The 21,936-nt window shown below is 40.2% G+C and overlaps 1 protein-coding gene across 1 annotated transcript in view; it reads left to right on the forward strand.

Annotated features, from left to right (window-relative positions):
- KAT2B (lysine acetyltransferase 2B) overlaps positions 1-21,936 on the forward strand; it is a 171,512-nt gene that overhangs the window by 124,335 nt on the left and 25,241 nt on the right. Inside the window, exons 11-16 of the mRNA XM_073568154.1 lie at positions 496-622; positions 6,281-6,391; positions 12,792-12,935; positions 17,284-17,398; positions 20,220-20,250; positions 20,883-20,946. Coding sequence (XP_073424255.1) covers positions 496-622; positions 6,281-6,391; positions 12,792-12,935; positions 17,284-17,398; positions 20,220-20,250; positions 20,883-20,946 — 592 coding nt within the window. The remainder of the gene's footprint in view (positions 1-495; positions 623-6,280; positions 6,392-12,791; positions 12,936-17,283; positions 17,399-20,219; positions 20,251-20,882; positions 20,947-21,936) is intronic.

Below are 21,936 nucleotides of genomic sequence, written 5' to 3' on the forward strand. Positions count from 1 at the left end.
TGTAATTAGCGGCAGCAGGTGTCAGATGATGGGATCAGTAGTCCCATCAGCTGACACCAGTGACCGGAGGTAAACTTTATGCCTCCGATCACAGCTTTTGACAGCGTGGGAACCGCAGCTGTCTGACCGTCGGGGATGATTTTACCACTGATCAGAAGTGGTGTTTGCCGCGCTGTCATGCACATGACAGCGTGGCAACCACTGGATGTTTGTCCTCATTCAAGTAAATGAGGTCCGGGTTCGGGTCCGGGTACTGTTCTCTACCTGAACTCGAACTTTTTGTAACTGTTCGGCCAAACCCGCCGGACCTGAACATTCATGCATCCGCCCATCTATCCTTATTTTCTTTAAAATCCAATTGATAATCTTATTCAATAATTACTTACATTGGTTAAATTATATCTTGCTCTGTCAGTGACAAGAGATATGTATATTCATTTGTGCAAAAGATTGTATATATATATATCACAGTAGTTAAATATTCCTTTTTTTCAGAAAACACAAAACACTTGCTTTAATCAAAGATGGCCGCGTAATTGGGGGAATCTGCTTTCGGATGTTTCCAAGTCAAGGATTCACAGAAATTGTTTTCTGTGCAGTGACATCAAATGAACAAGTAAAGGTAGGAACCCGTCCATCCTCATTGTGCCCTGAAACATGCTCCACAGGGCTGTGGAGTCGGTAAGCCACAGTTGCGACTCCGACTCCTGGATTTTATCAGGCTCCGACTCCGGCTCCGACTCCGACTCCTTCCTAAATGGCCAATTCATAACTACAAATTTACTGTTGTAAAATATTAAACATCGTGCTTATTCAGTTTCTCACCATCATATAAGTAATCAGACCACTTAGAGCAAAAACTACATTTATTAGAATACAATTAGAATATAGGAAATAACTTTTATAAACTTTTCTAAACTGTAAGTAAATATGCAATAAACACTTTTATGCAGTTAATAAGAAGAAATCTATAAATTTGTCCTCAGAAAAAGTATTGCCTCTGTCAGATCCTCCTTCATGGATGCCCTCAAATCTGATCTAATTATTTTGAGAGCAGAGAACAACCTCTCTACACTAACTTGTGTTGGTGGCAAAGCAGTAACCACTCGGGCAACATCTCTGACAATGTCAGGATACAGAGGAATCGCTTGTTGCACTGTTATTTTTGATGAACGGTCAAATTTCTCAATTTCTTTTAGTGCACATGAAAAATTCTGCTGAAATCTACTGGCTGTGTTCCTTGATGGGGATGACTCTTCTTCTATGCGGGAAAGCTTTGCACGGTCCTTGTGATCCAAATATTTTTTGAAATTAAATTCTTCATCAGTTGATGATGAGGGTGAAGATGTGGCAGGACGACCAAATTCTTCTTGTTCCTCCTGACTGTTCTGCAACCCTTTCATCCTTACTGCTATTTCAAACAGAGCTTCTTTTCCTTTACTTAGCTGTTGATCATCTAGAAGAATCCGATGCATTGGGTCTACATAAACAGCTGCCAAAAGAATGCTATTTTGTAATAGTAGCTCCTCTCTCCATTTCATTGATGTAGCAATGCCACTTGCAATTAACCCTCCTCTTTGGGACAGGCGAAACATCAGGTTCTTCCACTCATTTAAGAAAATACCTGGAGTTAAGTCCTCTGCTTGTAATTTTTTAGTCACTGTAAATGGGTGCTCTAGCAATTTTTCCAGCTCAGTCACCTGATTCCACTGACTTTCATTTAGCGTCAGTTGAGGGTTAGCCATGTCTACAAGAAAGGTTTTCAGTTCAACCAAGCTCTGAATCATTAAGTAAGTACTGCCCCATCGTGTGGCTTGATCAATAATTGCCCCTTTTCCAGCACGTCTCTTCAAAATTGAGTCAACTTTAGGGGTTCTGGCAACAGTAGCCAATTTTCTCACCTTGCTAATCAGTGCGGCAGCATGTCCTTCTTGCAAACTGTCTCTTATAGCCAGCTGTAGCGTATGCACAACACAGCGCATGTGATGAATGAAAGAACATATTGACACAGTTTCAACAAGATCATCTAAACTATCATGTTGCTGTTCATCTGAAGCAACTTCAGTTTGCTCCTCAGTTACAATACTGTGTTCCTCTATTTCAAACATTTCTGTGTCTGTGGACCCAGAATGTTCTTCTAGCTGCTGGTCACCATCATTACTCTCATTCATTAGCTTAATAGTACTTATCATATTTGAAGCATTGTCAGTTACGACAGAAAGAACTTGCTCTTTTTTAAGTTCATAGTCTTGCAGAACCTTTTCCACCAAGACCTGGAGAAACTCACTGGTGTGATGAGCTTTGGTGTCTTTTACTGCCAATGTCTTGGTAACTATTTCATTTTTGTCACAAACAAATCGGACATTGATGGCAAAATAGTTCACTCTGTGACGTGTGCAGGCATCCATTTTAAGAAACAGAAAGCGTCTTCCTTTTGTTTAAAAGCTTCTTCGATTACTAATTTTCTAATACTCTCTCTCCAGAGAAACACCAAGCTTGCGGGCCATTTCCCCATTCAGACACATAAAAGCTGGTCGTGAAAATAATGAAATAGGCACACTATCCTTTACAACAAGCTCTATGATCTGTTTTTTAAATGTATCTACTGTCATTGTCACAGTAACTTTGTCACTGACAAAATATCTTGCAACTGATGGCTGCAAAGTTCTCTGCTCCTTTGTTTGGCTGGAAGAGCTGGGCACTGGTTCATTGGTTTGGATGCAGTCTTTCTCATCCACTGCTTTCAGTACTTCTGGATGAAAGCGCTGTATATGTCTCTTTAGATTAGAAGCTCTGGTAGGAGCATTTTTATCTTTGCCTGAATATGCACTCATCTTGGCTTCACAGCATTTGTTTTCGTCTGGATCATTTGTCATACACTGACAGACATAATGTTTTCTATCTTGAGTGATGGTGAAATGTTCAAATACAGCTGATTTAATGTGATGCTTCTTTGACATTCTCAGGTTTTTAATTCTGCATTCACAATCCAAATGACAATTGTTTTTCCTAAAAACAATTGTACAAAATTATTGCCAGGTCGTACAACTGATATAGTGGTCAGTAATACTGTTATTATTCCTCATGTACTCACAGTTAACTGATGCAAAGTTTGTTGAAAGGATAATACTTCTTACAGTCTTCCTCTTCTGAGTAGCAGGCAGCTGTGAGATGCTTGGAAGATGCACACCTAGTATGATCTAGTCTAGAGGAGGAGCTTTACTACTAAGAATTTGCAACACATTTTCACTTTCAGTTTCATACATTGTAAGTAGGGGGGTTGGGGCAGCATGAGGTTAACCAAGTATAAGATTAGATAAGGGCAGTGGAGAACAGTGACACACAAGAAGTAAGAAATGTCTCTATCTCCAGCAGAACTGCTTATCACTGTTGTTCATAGTTTGATAGAACATATATATTTGAGTAACATTTATAAAATTCATATGAAAGTTCAATTATGAAATATTAATACATTTTTTTTTAAAGCTGGAGTCGGAGTCGGTACATTTCTACCGACTCCGACTCCAACCAAAACTAACTCCGACTCCGACTCCACGACTCCGACTCCACAGCCCTGCATTTAACTAGAGAAATGAGCTGTAAAACATGGCACATTGTAGTCTTCTATGTACACTGAAGGGGTTTTCCCATCTTTTTAGATGATCATGTTTACAAAGTGTAAAAAAAAATGTTGCAAAACACTTGTTATTTAAATATACCCCCATCCTCGCGATTCGCCCTACTTTTCTTATTTATTGTTTACTTCTTTTGTCTAGGAGTGGTCGTTAAACTTTTGCCATGCTCGCAAGCTATTTCTTATTGAGCTTGTAATCGCTGCCCTAAGACCAGATGCAATCACTGTAACTTGTGGTTATCTCCTGATCCTTGTCAGCTTCAGACTCGGTGTCCTTCTGAAACTGCAGAGACACAGGCCAGGAGCACAATGATGCCACTAGCCTAAACTCTCACTCAGTCCTGACTTCTCTACCCCCTATCCCAAAAACCAGAAAGTCAGGATGACGAGGAGCGGTGTTCTTCTGAAACTAGAGGATGTAGGAGAATTGGAAATGATTTTACAGGGGTTGTCTGGCCATATTTTAAAAAAGGGGAACATATTCTATAGTGCCTGGCAGCAGTCACTGCACATTGTATTGAGCTGTGCTGTTCAGCTCCGCTCACTGTTCACATTTGACCCCTGCCGGAGCTAATTACAGCTGATCAGTGAGGGTGATGGGTATTGTACCGATCTCACATTGATGACCTATCCAATGAATATTATTATATGCCTGGACAGCTCCTTGAGGCTTATTTTTGCTGCTGATGCAATGAAAAGATTTGCTAAAAGGAAGTAACTGCTTCCAATATACACAAAATGTGTGTTGTCTCACAAACACAACTAGCCCCAACGCTTAGAGGCAGAAGGGGCTGGAGTAATGGAGCTCACCATGCTGCGTAGTAATCAGTATCTACAGTAGAAATCCAGGTGGAGGGTGCTGCTCCTGCTGATGAAGCACAGCTGAACAGAGGAGGACGGAATTCAGCACAATCATCCAACGATAAAACTACAATTAAAAAAAACATTAAAAATAGAAGAATCCAAAGAAACCATGTTAAAACTTGACTGTATCCTCTGTCTAAGGGCGCCTGCATTGTGCCGGAAACATGTCAGGTTTTCACATGGTTTCCTTGGATCCTTCTATTTTTAATGATTTTTGAATAAATTGAAGTTTTAATGTTGGGTGGTTGTGCCGAATTCCTTCCTCCTTTCTCCTAGCCGCAGTGCTTAGCTGATCACAGTGATCTGACTCGTTCAGCCATACATTCACAGGAGGACTTTTCAATGACATCTGTGTGTCCTAAAAGGGGTTATCTTGATGACCCAATTTTTCTAAATGGGTTTTCTCATGTTAGCAAGTTATCATTCCCAGAATAGATAATTTGCTGCTTGCTTTAGGTCCCACGATACCCATTGGAATGTATCAATGGCGAATGTCTATAGGACCACCGGAGATAGTTAAGTGCTGGTTGATAACTTGATGAGATGGGAACCTACCCTTAAAAGTTTATGGTTACCTGTGTTCAAGTTTTTTAAGCAAAAGAAAAAAAATACACAAGCTAAGTTTAACCCTTATTAAATGGATTATTCAGGAATCTTTCATTTTTCTTTTATGGGCCTAACAACTTACAGGCAAGAAGTTGGTAACTACCTGCTGTAGTTTCTCTTCCGCTCTGCTTTGCTAAAGTGGCATGACTGTTGATATCAAGATGATTAACAAATGGCTCCCTGATGCCTAACTGCGGGGAGCCTGGTATGAATCAGTATGACGTCTGCAGTCACCTATGATCGCTCTGAGCCGGCGCAGAGTAGAACAGGAAGGTAGTTAGCAACTACTTGCCTATCAGCTCTTAGCCCCATGAGAAAAAATGTAAATAGTCCCAGATAACCCTTCCAAGTTGACAATTGAAAAGAGAAAAAACATAATTTGGCAAAGGAAGGAAAACATCCCTTCTTTACTCTATCTTGTATTAACTGACCTAAATTTAAGTACAAAGTCTGTGAATCTAAAATTAAATTCTCATCTCGTTAATTTTCCAAACTGAAATTTCTGTTATGTGTTTTTGCTTGATAAACAATAAATCCAAATGTGAATGTTAAACTAAAATTATGCAAATACTGTATATACTAATATCCAACACTAAACTTTTGCTTGGTGCATGTATAGAAAACATTCCTGGTGACCTCTTTATGAAACATACTGTCAACATTCCTTAATTCTGGCCCCCTCCCCAGTACTCTTCATTTCAAAATAGCCGCTATAATCTCAAACACTACTAAAGAACGCTTTGTAGAAAAGACAAGCCTCCTATCCCCTATACGGACTTGATCTGTGATGACCTATTTCAGGGCAGTGGAGGACGCGTCTTAGACTTTTCTACTGCACTTTCCATAATACTGGCTGAGACAATGGTGGCCATTTTAGGATGAAGAGTGTCAGGACCATAAATGGAGGAATGGTGGGAGGAGGGCACCAGCTATGGTCACTGTGCTTGCACCATGTATTGTGAAAATTTTGAATTCTATTGGAGGGTCTCTTCAAAGACTAGTGAAATGAAGTGTAGTTACCTTTATCTGTACAGGGTTGTTCCATCAGTAAATACATAGTTGTCTTTCCGTAGAGAATAGAAGAGTGTGTTAGCAGGAATATATGATTAACCATTGTCATCTCATGATGCCATGCACTCAATATGTAAACTATTATGGTTTTTTTTTATCATTTAGGGCTATGGGACTCATTTAATGAACCATTTGAAGGAGTATCACATTAAGCATAATGTAATAAATTTCCTCACCTATGCTGATGAATATGCAATAGGCTATTTTAAGAAACAGGTAATGTTTAATGTTTCACTTTAAGAAAAGCCTACACAATGTGTTACCCTAAAGGAACAAGAAATAGATTTTGGTTACGTGAGCATATCAGTTCTGGCGACCTGGCACTTGTAGAATTGAATTTATTAACGTTTATATTCACATAATATATTATATCTATTTATATAGTTGCCTTGTAATGTTTTCATTTCCTGTTCTGTCCAGATGTCACGCCAAGGGGTATAGTTTCCAAAATGGAGTCACTTGAGGGGGAGATTCTGCTCTTCTAGCACTTACGGGCTCTGTATATGAAGTCTGCAAACTATTCTAGGAAAATCTGCATTCCAGGAGGCAAATAGCGCTCCATCCCTTCCGAGTCTTGCCGTGTGGCTAAGAACAGCCAAATATGGGGTATTTCCACATTCAGCAGAAATTGTGGGACAAATTTTGGTGAAATTTTTACCCATTTCCAAGTGTGAAAATGTAAAACTTGGGGCTAAAACAACATTTTGGTAGTAAAACTAAAATTATATTGGTAATGGTGTGCTCAGGAGAAAATGCACAATTTTTGGAGTCCATTTTCTCCTGTTACCCGTGTGAAAATAAAAAAATGGGGCTAAAAGAACATTTTTGTGTAGAAAAATGTGATTTTTTTTTTTTATTTTCACAGCTCAACGGTATAAAGTTTTATAAAGCACCTGGGGGTTCAAGGTGCTCACCACACATCTAGATAAGTTGCTTGAGAGGTCTAGTTTCTAATATGGGGTCACTTGTGGGAGGTCTCCACTTTTTAAGCACATCTGGGGCTCTCCAAATGCGACATGGAGTCTGCTAATGATTCCAGCAAATTTTGCATTCAAAAAATCAACTGGTGGTCCTTCCCTTCCAAGCCTTGCCGTGTGTCCAAACAGTAGTTTTCGTCCACATATTGGTTATTGGCGTACTCAGGAGAAATTGCACAAAAAAATTTCTGGTGCATTTTCTCCTGTTACACCCTTTTGAAAATTAAAAAAATTGGAGCTAAAAGAACATTTTTGTGGGAAAATTTTGATTTGTTTATTTTCACAGCTCAAGGTTCTAAACTTCTGTGAACAACCTAGGGGTTCAAGGTGCTCACCACATATTTAGACTGAGGGGGTCTAGTTTCCGAAATGGTGTCACTTGTGAGTGGTTTCCACTGTTTAGGCACATCAGGGGCTCTCCAAACGTGACATGGCGTTCGCTAATAATTCCAAGCTCTGCCATGTGCCTAAACAGTGGTTTCCCCACATATATTGGGTATCTGCATATTCAGGAGAAGTTGCCCAATAAATTTTGTGGTTCATTTTGTTCCTATTTTTCTTGTGAAAACAAAAAAATTGGGGTCTAAATTAAAAGTTCTTTGAAAAAGTTAAATGTTCATTTTTTCCTTCCACATTCCATTATTTCCTGTGATGCACCTGAAGGGTTAAAGAACTTCTTGAATGTGATTTTGAACACTTTGAGGGGTGTCGTTTTCGTAATGGTGACACTTTTGGGTATTTTCTGCTACACAGGCGCCACAAAGTCACTTCAAATGTGATATGGTCTTTAAAAAAATGGTTTTGTAAATTTTGTTGGAAAAGTGATAAATCACTGGTCAATTTTTAACCCTTAAAACTAACTAACAAAAAAAATTGTTTCAAAAATTGTGCTGATGTAAAGTAGACGTGTGGGAATTGTTTTTTAACTATTTTGTCTGATTTAATGGCAGAAAAATTAAAAGTTTGAAAATTGCAACATTTTCTAAATTTTCCCCAGATTTCCAACATTTTCACAAATAAATGCATAAAAGTCATATAGAACAAATTTTATCACTATCATGAAGTACAATATGTCACGAGAAAACATTCTCAGAATCGGTGGGAACCGTTGAAGCGTTCCAGAGTTACACTGGTCAGAATTGTAAAATTTGGGCTTTTCATGAAGGTGAAAACAGGCTTCAGGGTGAAGGGGTTAAACATGGACAGCACACGGATGTCATCCCTATGCTATGCTTGTTTGTCACGGCTCATAGACCCATTTGTTTAATTCCTTCGTATTTGCACTTTTTATGTGTTGTACTGGAATAGAGCAGACAAGTCGCCATGTGTTTTGCACGGACTCATGATCTGAGAAAGAACACACATGGCAGCATAGATTATATTGGCCACATACTGTGTCTGAAAAAAGCCGATACAACACGTATGTGCAACACAGGATTCTAAGGGAAATGTTCACAGCATTAGTCAAATTATCCCCTGATTCTGTCATATTCTGTACAAACAAATCGGTTTTTAGTCAGTCTTTTAACCACTTCATGACGGAGACTTTTTTCATTTTTGCGTTTCTGTTTTTTGCTCCCCTTCTTCCTAGAGCCTTAACTTTTTTATTTTTTTGTCAATATGGCCATGTGAGAGCTTTTTTTCTCGGAACAAGTTGTACTTTTGAACAACACCATTGGTTTTACCATATCTTGTACTCAAAAATGGTAAAAAAATTCCAAGTGCTGTGAAATTGCAAAAAAGGTGCAATGCCTCAACTTTTTTCGGGATTTTTTTTTACCATGTTCACTAAATTCTAAAACTGACCTGTCATTATGATTCTCCAGAGAAACAAAAGAGCAGGGGGGCGCTCATAGAGTTACACCTGGTGGTCTAGTGAGGTATCTATTAAAATGGGATCCACTCGCCTATCCCGGTTGTGCAACCTTGCACAACCTCGGAAGAAGCCTGTAGTTAGTGAGAAGCCAGCCATCGGGCTGGAACACATCACCAAAGGTCCTGCAGATCTCTTAATAATGATGCCTGTGCTGCTCCATCCGCAGCCCTCAAGGGGAGCGTGAATAATGAAAGAAAAAGTGCGGTCAAGCATTTTCGTAATGATTCTCCAGGTCATTACGAGTTCATAGACACCAAACATGTCACATGCACTGTGTACTTACAATTGCTCATTCTATCTTTATACCCAACTAATTCTTCCATGGAACCTACAAAAGACAAAATGAACAAAAACCCTGCTGTAACATAGGTAAAAGCAAAAGTGCATCTAAATAACACAGAGTTTTCAGTAATACTGTTTTTGATCAAAAATAGCATAAAAGTCATCCCACCACGACACAGTAACTCTGATCGGGACAGTCCTACACTGTCTAATATTAAAAACCTTGCCATGTGTCAAAGTTGACCTCAATGTGTGAACAAGGGCAGACAAAAGGACTGGGTCCCAACCAGTAGACACCAGTCTGGGGAAGCCTTTTATATACAATTTCCAGCTCATAAGTAAAAACAAAAGTGTGTCTAAATAACACAGAGTTTTCAGTAATACTGTTTTTGATCAAAAATAGCGTAAAAGCCATCCCACCACGACACGGTAACTCTGATCGGGATAGTCCTACACTGTCTAATATTAAAAACCTTGCCATGTGTTGTATTTTTGCATTCTGTGCAAGATGGGGTGTGGCCTCCCTCTCCTGAGCTGGAAATTGTATTTAAAGGCTTCTCCTGACTGGTGTTCACTGGTTGGGACCCAGTCCTTTTGTCTACCCTTGTTCACACATTGAGGTCAACTTTGACACATGGCAAGATTTTTAATATTAGACAGTGTAGGACTATCCTGATCAGAGTTACCGTGTCGTGGTGGGATGGCTTTTATGCTATTTTTGATCAAAAGCAGTATTACTGAAAACTGTGTTATTTAGATGCACTTTTGTTTTTACTTATTTTACAGCAGGGTTTTTGTTCATTTTGTGTTTTATGGCCAATGTGAACATGCATTTATATGCTGCATGTGTACCAACTCAAACCAAGCTCAATTTTTGTGTTAATTCTTCCATGGGTAGAAGGGCGAATATGCGCTCTGCCGAGCACTTTATTTTGAGAGTGTACGCCTACAGAAAGCAGACACTTAGGCCTCTTTCACAATTCAGTTGTTTGACGTCAGTCAAAATCCGCTGTTTTTTGAAAAAGGCGGATCCGTCATTTTTTTTTGCGGATCTGTTTTTTTCCCATAGACTTGCATTAGCGGTGGATTATGACTGATGGTCGTCCGTTGCATCCGTTTTTTGACGGATCCGTTTGAATTTTAGCGTCCGCCGTCTGGAACGTTTTTTTCAGCGGCGGAACCGCTATTTTAAAATGCGCATGCCCGGAAGATTTTTTCTTTTCATGCATTTTAGCCCTAAACACCGTTCTGGCAGCTGCGAAAAAAATCTCTTTCTCCTATTTCCTGAGTTCTGTTCCTTTAAATTTCATACACTGGCGGATCGTCCACAAAACGGATCTGGTGCATCCATTTGTTACATAGCGGAAACGCATCTGTTTTTTTCACACTTTGGCGGATTTCAACTGACATCAAACAACTGAAGTGTGAAACAGGCCTTAAATGTAGTAGACTACATCTCAGTATCCGCCTCCTGTAGGTGTAAACTCTCGAAAATAGTGCATGGCAGAGCGCACATTCGCTCTGCCGTCACCATTACTTTCTATGGCCCCTTTGGCACATGTGTCTGGAACCTGTTTTGCGAGGGATTTTGGATGTATTCCCTGACGGAGACACAGAATGCAATGTGAAAGCACCCTTAGTTGCCAGAATGTAAATTGCAACAATTAACATTAAAATCTGTTTTAAAAAAATAGGTCATTTTCTGTTGTCACATTCACTTTAAAAATGTGTGTTCTACAGCAGGGCAATTATGTTCTATACATGTTTTGTAGGGTATTAAATATTGGTTTGTTGCACTTGTATGAAACCATTAAACATCCCAAGGAAATAAAACATTATTTTGATTATTAAAACTGTCAATGGTATACATAATAAAAATATCACCTTACGTGGCTACTGCAAAGAAAAATCCTCAGATCAGCTAAAGCCTATTTACCTGGTCCGATGATTGACCGAATAAGATTACGTCCAAATATTCATTCCTTAGCATTGGCTCTTATAAACATGCGGTTTTTCATTTGTTTGAATTGTTTAGTTGGAAAAAATGATCATCATTGTCAGTAGCCCATGCCTTCATGTAATCTGGGGGTATGGTGCTGCCAATATTGGAACTGTATGTGGACGAACAATCATACAAACTATTGTTCATCCTCATTCATTGACGATGATCTCTCCATGTAAATGGAAGCAAACAGGCGCCGGTTGACTTGCTCGGTCTTTGATCGATGCTCGTTACTGACAGATTATCTGCCCATGTATATGAGCCTTCAGCGACTAAAAGGAATCTAAAGAAGTCATTATACATATTTTATATATTTTTAATATAAAATATATGCAGCTAAAGCATCAGAGGAAGAAATTCAGCATGCCTGATTATTCTTTCCCCCGACATCATATGTCATTCCCACGGATATCAGTAGGTTCAGCTGATTTTGCAATAATGGATCTAGGTACCTTTGACCTTAGTACAGTTCAGTTTACTGGAATAAGATAAAGGTTTTATTCCTGAGTTACATGTAAAGCCAAATATGCAAATAGCCTCTACAGGGAGGAGGAGGATGGTACCTCTAGTGCCACCTATTGACCTATTTGATGTAGCAATCCTATATCCAAGAAGTATCATTTCTCCTTGCGGAGAATGACATGCTAAGCATGTCGAGATGAGGAGACTTAAAGCCGCAATGCTCCTCTGGGAAATATGCTAATTATGCAAATTGTCTCTTCAGAGAGGAAGAGGACAAGAACTCTAGTGCCACCTATTGGAAGTAGCAATCCTAAAAGTCAATGTCGACCCTTTAATGAGCCTTGTTACATGACTTAGGCTCGTTAAAGGGTCGACATTGACTTTTAGGATTGCTACATCCAATAGGTGGCACTAGAGTTCTAGTCCTCTTCCTCTCTGAAGAGACAATTTGCATAATTAGTATGTAGCAATCCTAAAAGTCACCATTTACCATTTAAATGGCTTTGTCACTTGACTTAGGATAAGAAGCCAAACCAGAAACTCCATTTTCAGACACGTGTTTTGGGGTGTTTACCCCTCTTCAGAGCAAAGCAAGCATTCTGATTTGGTTAGGTGATAGGTCTCTGGCAGGGGCTGTAAAGGGTAGTGTAAGCATCGCTATAAGGAGACTTATAGGCCCTGCAATGCTTTTGTAAGAATTTAAATTGGTAAATAGCCTCTGCAGAGTGGAAAAAAAACAGGACTTCTACTGATTCAATGAATACTATTAACGCACTTGCAATTTTCATTCATTTCTGGGAATCTCAATGAAATTCAAAAATCCTTATATTGTTAAGCAAAACCCATCTGTAGAAAACAAATGTCATTACAAACATTTTTATGTACGTTTTAAAAAAACATTTTAATTTTAAAGATTTTCTCATTTTATTTTTATGTACAGCATTGGGTTACATTTTATAAAAAGGGTAATAATGATTATTTGAATTACCTTCTTTTGTTTGTCATCTTGTGTTTTAGGGCTTTTCTAAGGATATTAAAGTACCTAAAGCAAGGTACGTTGGCTATATCAAGGACTATGAAGGAGCCACTTTAATGGGATGTGAGCTAAATCCCAGAATTCCGTACACAGAATTCTCTGTCATCATTAAGAAGCAGAAAGAGGTAGAGTATATGTGCTAATGTATGGAATATACTAGTTAATGAGGTGTTTCCTAAATATGGTTCCCTGGAAGCTTGCGGGTCCTTTAACCTAACAAGAACAATAAGACCTGTCGCTTATAAAGGGAAACTGATTTTCAAAGATGTTCTGCAAAACAGTAATCCTATCTAATTTGAATTATGGTGCGGGATAGGGAATATACAAGGCTTTACGACCCAGTCACTTTGAAGCAAAGGGTAGAAACATTTTTCAGGTGTTCTTCTGCAGTGAGAAGGTTGTAAATCTCTGAATTAATTCCCAGTTGCTACAGTCATGCCAACCACCCCCGGACATGATTGCCGTTCTCAGCAGGGTACCCTGTCACCTCCTCAGCCCAGAAATGTTGTTAATGTAGAGTTCCCTTTTTAACTCTAACTTAATTAACTCCCATTTACTATGGGTTCAGGGGCATGTATGCATGAAGGCAGGAACTGTACACTTTTTTTTTTGTTTTGCATCCTCAAGACGTGTGCTTATGCAAGATTTCCATGGTTAAGGAGAAACCGCGGGCAGTGCAAGGAAAATCAGTCACGAACAAGGGACTTGATTGCAGAAACTGAGGCCAGATTAGTTTGGGTGAGAAGACGCCCTTAAAAACTAGTCTGGAATAATTTCCACATGGCGAGTGGCAGTATATAACTTGACTTTGCACAAATAAGCACATTTGCAGAACATCAAACGCATTATCTTAAAGCACCACTCCAGCGTTTTTTTTTTATTTCATCGCTGGAGTAGTGCCACTAATATAAATTCCCTGACTCTATTATTATGCTTGGCAGCCGCTGTCTTCAGCTCTTCCCATCCTCTTTGTGACCGCAACGTCTTATTTACAAGAAGTCAGAGATAACGGTCACAAGCGCTCAGTGTAAGTCTATGAAAGCCTAATTCTGGTTTCGTTTACATTGAGTTGTGATTCCGAATCGCCCAGCAAGTACTGGAGCGATCTGGTAGGTCACAACCTGCATAAGACCAATCAAGACGGCCGCTGGCAAGTATTAGACTAAGTGCATGGAACTTAGATTAGTGGCACCACTCCAGCGGTAAAAATAAAGAAATACACTGGAGTGGTGCTTAAATTCCAAAATAAGGCTCCAAAAAGTAATAGTGGCAGTTTAAAAGAGTGGGGGGATCCTGACAGGTTCTCTTTAAATTGTTAGAGTGAACAAACCATGTCAAATTTAGTGCATACTGTTCTTCAACCACCTTTAGGTAGAGGATAACTGCCAAGAGGCAGGAAAGTCATGTCACTGCTCTAGCCAGTGTGTAAGCGTCTGTGCATGTAAGTAGACCTCTAAAGCACGACTCTAGTGGGTTTTTTCAGCGCTGGAGTGGCACTTTAAATGTAAATCCCCTGCCCCCATATACTCACATTCCATGTTCACCATTTTTCAGCATCACTCCTGTCCTGTGGTGTCATCTTGTGGCCATAAGTCATAAGCTACGTCACACGCTCTCATTGAAAGTCTATGAGATCCAGAACGAGTCTCTCATAGACTTGCACTGAAAAGTGACTTCCGCGCAGCTCCATGAAACACTGAACTGCAAGCAGGTCACTTTTCGTCGGGGACCAACGGGAGCAATGCTGGAAAATGATGAATTCTGCGGCCGGTGAGTATGAAGCGGGGCAGGAGAATTATATTTAAAGGGAACCTGTCAGCAGGATTGTGCTCAGTAACCTACGGACAGTGTCAGGTTGGCGCCGATATACTGATTAAAATGATACATGGGTGATGAAATCCATCTTGTGGTTGTTGTTTAATCTTTATTTTTAGTTTTTAGTTATTGAGATTCTGGTGCTTTGGGGCGGCCTGTGGGGGGTCTTCATGTGGTGTTCGGCTTAGATATTCATCCTTATGGCTTATGACAGGTTACTGATCCCTCACCTGCCCCCTATTTTACATGCTGAATATCATATGGTTTGAAGAAAAAGCAATAAAAAAAATCACATTCCTCAGGCAGGCAGTGGTGGTGCCTGCATTGTAGGATGAAATTAGAGATAATATGCATATTTTTGTTTTATTTAGACATATAGTTTTTTTTAAGATTTTTTTTCCAAACATTATATGGGCCAGCCGCCACTCCTGTGCAGTTGCATCGATTGCGTTACGATAGATGCTACTGCGCAGATGCCGGCACCATTTTGGTAGAGAAAAAAAAATATGCTTCATGAAGATGGCGCCATCTTTATGGAGCCTAATTTTTTCTGAATCAAAATGGCGCCATGGGCAGGGTCTGCGCAGTAGCATCTATCTCGTTCCGATAGATGCTACTGCTGTCTTGATGAAGTCTGCGCAGTAGCATCTTTCAGATTATGATAGATGCTACTGCATAGGCGTGGCCGCCGGCACCATTTTGTATAAAAAAAATTCTTAAACAAAACTTTGTCTAAATAAAATTAAAGTATGCATATTTTCCCCCGTATCTTCCTAGAGCACAGACGCTGCTGCCGTCGCCACCTGCCTGAGGAATGTGAATTTTTTTTTTTCTTCAAACCATATTATATTCAGTATGTAAAATAGGGGGCAGGACACTGAGGGATCAGTGACCTGTCATAACGCATACAGATGAATATGTAATCAGAGCACCACATGAAGCCCCGCCCCAGAGCACGAGACTCTCATTAACTAAAAACTGCAAATAAAGTTTAAACCACAAGACGGATTTCATCAACCAAGGTATCATTTTAATCAGTATAACGGCACCAACGTGACACTGTGTGTAGGTTACTGTGCACAATCCTGCTGGCAGGTTCCCTTTAAAGCTCCCAACAGGGGTGCAATAATATAAAATGCTGGAGTGGTGTTTTAAATCATAGGAAGTCTTAGGCTGGTTACATGTATATGAGTTGGGTCTGGACAGCCTGAAGACACCAGACTTTAGTGATACGTCTTTACATATAGTCAGAATATACAGAGATTATAATGGAGATATATGAACGCGATAAATTAGGCGTATTTTCTAATTGTGGAGGAAAAAGAACATCACCACTTCATAAGATACAATAAAATGGGAGCTTTTAACGCTGTTGAATATGAGCACAAGCGGTAAGTGTAAAACATGCTTCATTAAGTGGAAACAAATGATGATATTTATAGCAGCACACTTAATATTACCCAGAAATGACATTTACCAGCTACCAGACTAAATCAATAATCTGTGGTACTGAATAGATGACTTCCACGATGTTATTATAAATCAGTAAAGCGTAAAATTAAAGCCATTAATGATTCCAATCACTGAACTCCTGGGAAATGTTAATGAAATCTCAGTGTGGTATATTAAATACTCAAGTATGTGGACAAATACCTGCAGACGAAAATGAAATATTAATAGTTACATAAGAACAGCTCTGGAGGCAACTTCACTCTTGTGACAGTTGACCCTTAAATTGTAATCATTGGGGCTAATTTACTGTGAGGGCGCGATGAGACGAGCGTATTTCATGGTCCACATACAGACTGCAATGCCAGATCCGATCTGACAGCCTCATATGCTGTAAGTTTGGATTGGAAGACCTGTGGTCACTCCGGGCTTTTCAGTCGTTTCACAGAGCGTAAAATACTCTACTGTGAATTTGACCTCACTTTTCGACCATCATTCTAACGTTAGTTGTGTAGGTATCTTTTTAGATATGTTTATTATTTAGACCAAAATGAACAGATATTGGCTTCTTGCAAATGTCTAGAAAAGTGACCTCAGCGTTTTCGAGCTGTAAGATGCACCAAATTTATTATTGACGTGTGCCGTAAATTAGAGAGCAAAACTGACTGTCACAAAACTGGTGCAGATTGTTAAACAGTTGTTTTGGGAACCCATCCCCAACTGCAGTTTGAAAAAAATAAACCTGTCCTTTAATCACCCTCCCTGGGTCCTGGTCTCTGCAACCTTGACGTAATATCGACAGCACTGCAGCCAACAACTGAGCGTAGCAGCTCTGTCCGAGTTGACGTCACGAGCCACTTAGAGCTGCTGAGCTCAGTTATTTGCTGGAGACAATAACTCACCTGGAGTAGTGACAGAGGCTCTGTGCTGGATCCAGGGAAGGTGAATAAGGACCAGTTTGTTTAAAATACAACTGTAGCTAAGGAACATGTTTTTTTCTGAAACTAGAAAACCCCTTTGATGAATTCCCCCTATAAATTAGGAAGCTTATGGAATAAAGTTTTCTGTTTGACAAAGTTTTGTTTTTTTCTAACTTTAGGAATAGATGACTTTTCTGTTTCGTTTATTCTCTTTGTACTTGGAAAGCTATAACATTTCTCATATCCATTGAATGCTTGATGACTGAACAGTAATAATATTGTTTAACAGATCATCAAAAAAATGATTGAAAGGAAACAAGCGCAGATAAGGAAGGTTTACCCCGGCTTGTCGTGCTTTAAAGAAGGAGTGCGGCAGGTACCAATTGAAAGTATCCCCGGAATCCGTATGTATTTTTTTCATTTTCAGTGATGTGTTCGGCATTTGTACTTTTAGAAATTTAACATAACAAGATTATGTTTAAATGTTATGACTAGTGATGAGCGAGTATACTCGTTACTCGAGATTTCCCGAGCATGCTCAGGTGATCTCCAAGTATTTGGATGTGCTCGGAGATTTAGTTTCTGTCCCCGTAGCTCCTTGATTTGCGGCTGCTAGCCAGCCTGAATACATGTGGGGATTGCCTGTTTGTTAGGAAATCCCCACATGTATTCAGGCTGTCTAGCAGCTGCAAATCATGAAGCTACGGGGACAGAAACTAAATCTCCGAGCACATCCAAATACTCGGAGATCACCCGAGCATGCTCGGGAAATGTCGAGTAACGAGTATACTAGTTATGACCACAGGTGATATATACAATGTGATCTACAAAACAAAGCTGTTTACATGGGAGCGGTCACTTCTTCTAACATGTTTATTTTAGTAGGTACTTGTGTACCCCATAGAATATCAATTCTAGAACTTCCATTCTTAGGACTACCAATATTTCCTTACACAGACATATCTGAAGAGGTAGCCGCTCCTCTTCATTGCGACTTTAATAGATGAGTACAACATCCAGTACGGCCTAAGAATCATGTCATTAAATTAATTAAGGAGCAGGAGCTGCGACTTATAAATCACATTTGTGCCACATGCCTCTTGAATAAAAATATATCCGCTGTTAAAATGTCTCCACTGTTTTAAGTATGATTGAATACAGGACTTCGGGACACACTTGGAGACTAAAAATATGTTTAATGGGAACCTGTCAGCTGATATAAACTGCCCAAACCGTGGGCATCCTATATCAGCGACTGTCTGATCACAGCCATTTACAGTTGAAACCAGAAGTTTACATACACAATATAAAAAGACTCATATACATGTTTTTCTCAATATCTGACATGAAATCAGAACAAACCAATTAGGATTACCATAATTATTAATATTTGCCAAATGCCAGAATAATAAGAGAGGGAGAATGTCTGGAGGCATTTTTATTACTTACTGCAAAGCAAAAAGTTTACACATATTTCATTAGTATTTTGTACCATTGCCCTTAAACTGAACGTCTTGGGTAGAACATTTGGGATATCCTTCCACAGACTTCTCACAATAGTTGGTTGGAAATTTGGGCCCATTCCTCCTGACAAAACTGATGTAACTGATTCAGATTTTTAGGTCGCCTTGATCGCACCTGCCTTTTCAGCTTTGCCCATAAATTTTCAATAGGATTGAGATCAGGGATTTGTGATGGCCACTCCAAAACATTGACTTTTATCCTTAAGCCACTTAGTTACCATTTTGGCAGTATGCTTCGAGTCATTGTCCATTTGGAAGACCCATTTCTGCCCAAGCTTTAACTTCCTGGCTGATGTCTTGAGATGTTCTCCAGTATTGCCACATAATCTTCTTTTCTCATGATGACATCTATTTTGTGAAGTGCACCAGTCCCTCCTGCAGCAAAACAAACCTACAACATGATGCTGCCACCCCATGTTTCACGGTTGGGATGGTGTTCTTAGGTTTCCAAGCTTCTCACTTTTTCCTCCAAACATAACAATGGTCATTATGCCCCAAAAATTAAATTTTAGATTCATCAGACTACAGGACATGTCTCCAAAATTAAGGTCTTTGTTCCTGTGTGCATTTTCAAACATTAATCTGGCTTTTTTATGTTTCTTTTGGAGTAATGGCTTCTTCCTTCCGGAGTGGCCTTTCAGCCCATGTTGATGCAGTACACGTTTCACTGTGGATATTATGACAATCTTACCAGCTTCCGCCATCATCTTCGCAAAGTGAATGTAAACTTCTGGTTTCAACTGTAAGCTGCCCAAACCGTGGGCATCATATATCAGCCACTGGCTTTAGGATCACAGCCATGTATTTTTGTTTCTTAAATGCTGCGGCGTGTCAGAGAAAGACATACTTTTAATAGCCACTGGGGACTAGTCGTACAGGTGGGTCCCCGGTGACTCCTCCTTGACCGCTGACAATGACTGAGAAGCCTCTGCCTGCGTGTGTGTATAAACAGAGGCTTGCCGGCGAGAAACCACCTGGGACCCGCCTGTACAACTAGTCACCCGCACACCTTGGTCCCCAGCCGCTATTAAAAGTATGTTTTTTTTTCTGAAACTCCGCAGCATTTCAGAGATCTAAATACATGGTTGTGATACAAGGTAACCTACATCTTGGCAATGACAGATCATTTTTGCTTTTATTTCACGTAAACCTGTATTATTATTATTATTATTTTTATTCGGGTAGGGACGTAACAGTGATTTTACACCTTAGATGTCAACCAGACTAGCTTGTTTGGCTGAGAACTTTGCTTTTCTGAAATGCCTCCATTTCCGATACACAGGCTCGCTTGATTTAACATTTGTTTTCAGTGGGAAAAGAGTGAACAAGCTGCTGCCAGATTCCTCTGGTGGTGGTTTATGGCCTGGAGAACAAAGGGATCAGGTGTTGGAACTCAGCATCATCCCTTGGGGGTCCTCCATTAGATGGTCCACTGGTCCTGCCAAAAGCATCTGACTCTAGAAGGAATACACAGATAAGAAATGAGTGGATTATTGTGAAGTGGTTTACTTTCTCTAGTTGATATGGCTACTGATACATATTAGCAAGTCTTCAGAGTCCCGGAGATGGTAAAGTGTGAGTTTTGTCTGTTCCTGTAGACTTGTGTTCTTGTTCATGTGGTGGCTGTAATATACTGAGTTTACATTTGAGTCGTCTTATAAATGTGGTTGTGTAGTGTCATTTTTCTTGTAATATTTTACAGGAGAAACGGGCTGGAAGCCAAAAGACAGAAGGTAAGTAACAATCTCTGTGTGCTACTTTTTATGTGTAATGTCATGGCAGTGTATCTCTTTTAACCAGTTTTGATTGGTTCCTGCACATTGCCTATATTATGTGGGTGGGACAGAAGTCTTGTATAAAGTACTGCAGCAATAAAATCATAATAAAAGAATGTCTTTAATGCCTCATTCACATGTCACTATTTTTGCATCAGTGTTTATATACCAAAGCCAGGAGTCGAACTTACAGAGAAAAACTCTAAGGCCACATACACACGTTCAGTATTTGTAAGCCAAAGCCAGGAGTGGAACAATCAGAGGAAAAGTATAATAGAAACCCGTCACCACTTCTGTATTTATCACCCACTCCTGGTTTTTGTCTACAGATACTGAGATAAAAATACTGACCAAATACTGAACGTGTGAATGTAAGATTGATACCTGTTCTCTGTTTTGGAGACCATCCTGATTTTGGCCTACAAATACTGATGCAAAATTACAGACGTGTGAATGAGGCTAAAAGGGTCTTTGTAAGAACTTAATGTAAATTGCTTCTAATACCATTAAGTAATTATGAATGGAAAGGAAATGAACTTCGTCCAGGCTATATAAAAACTTTACAATTTTTCTTTATGTTTTATTTCAAGTAAAGAGCCAAAGGATGCAGATCAGCTGCATAACACTCTGAAGAACATTCTGCAGCAGGTGAAGGTGAGCACACATTTATTGATATCCTTTCTGAAATAAAATCTGTCACTAAGATAATCCCCCTTAAAATAATGTAAAGGGGGTTTTACACATAGCTATTTTGTGACGCAGCAGCGATATCGTTAGCGATATCGCTATGTGTGATACCTCCGACCGACTCACCCACTGGCTATCGCTGATCGCGCGAGATTGTCCACATCCATTTCTCGTCGGGCGCTTCCTGCTGGGCTTCCTGCTGGCGCCGACGAGCGACGCGTGGACGCGGGCGGGAGGACGTCAGGATAGCCGCGTCTGAAAGGTAAGTAACAACCACTGCTGCGTCGCTACATCGCTGTGAGATCTGCCTGTGTGGCAGCTCACTAGCGACCATTTAACGATGCACCAGCGATCCTGACAGGGTCGTATCGTTGTCGGGATCGCTGGTTCATTGCTAAGGGTACTGTTACACCTAACGATGCACCAGCGATCCCGACTAGCGATATGACGCGGTCAGGATCGCTGGTGCATTGCTAGGTGGTCGCTAGTGAGCTGCCACACAGGCAGATCTCACCAGCGACATCGCTGGGGTCGGGGGTCGCTACTTACCTGTCAGACGCGGCGATCCTGCGTCCTCCCGCCCGGCTCCACGCGTCGCTCGTCGGCGCCACAGGAAGCACCGCAGGAAGTGGCCGACGAGGAATGGTCCAGGAGCTTCTCGCGCGATCAGCGATAACCAGCGGGGGATCCGGTCGGAGGTAAGTATCACATGTAGCGATATCGCTAGCAATAACGCTGCAACGTCACAAAATCGGTGACTTTACAGCGATATTGCTAGCGATATCGCAGTGTGTAACGGGGGCTTTATGTAAAGGGGCCTTAAGTGCATCCATGTCTTGGAAGTGTAAATGCTTTGACACTATTATATCTTCTATATTTTACTGCATTCCCCAGTAATTAGTGTTTTCATTCATGTGCAAATTGAGGTGTTCTGAGCTCTGAGCATGACTGAGCACT

The sequence above is a fragment of the Dendrobates tinctorius genome, unplaced genomic scaffold (assembly GCF_039654945.1).
Source record: "Dendrobates tinctorius isolate UK_male_01 unplaced genomic scaffold, ASM3965494v1 ptg000005l, whole genome shotgun sequence".
Taxonomy (NCBI): Eukaryota; Metazoa; Chordata; class Amphibia; order Anura; family Dendrobatidae; genus Dendrobates; species Dendrobates tinctorius.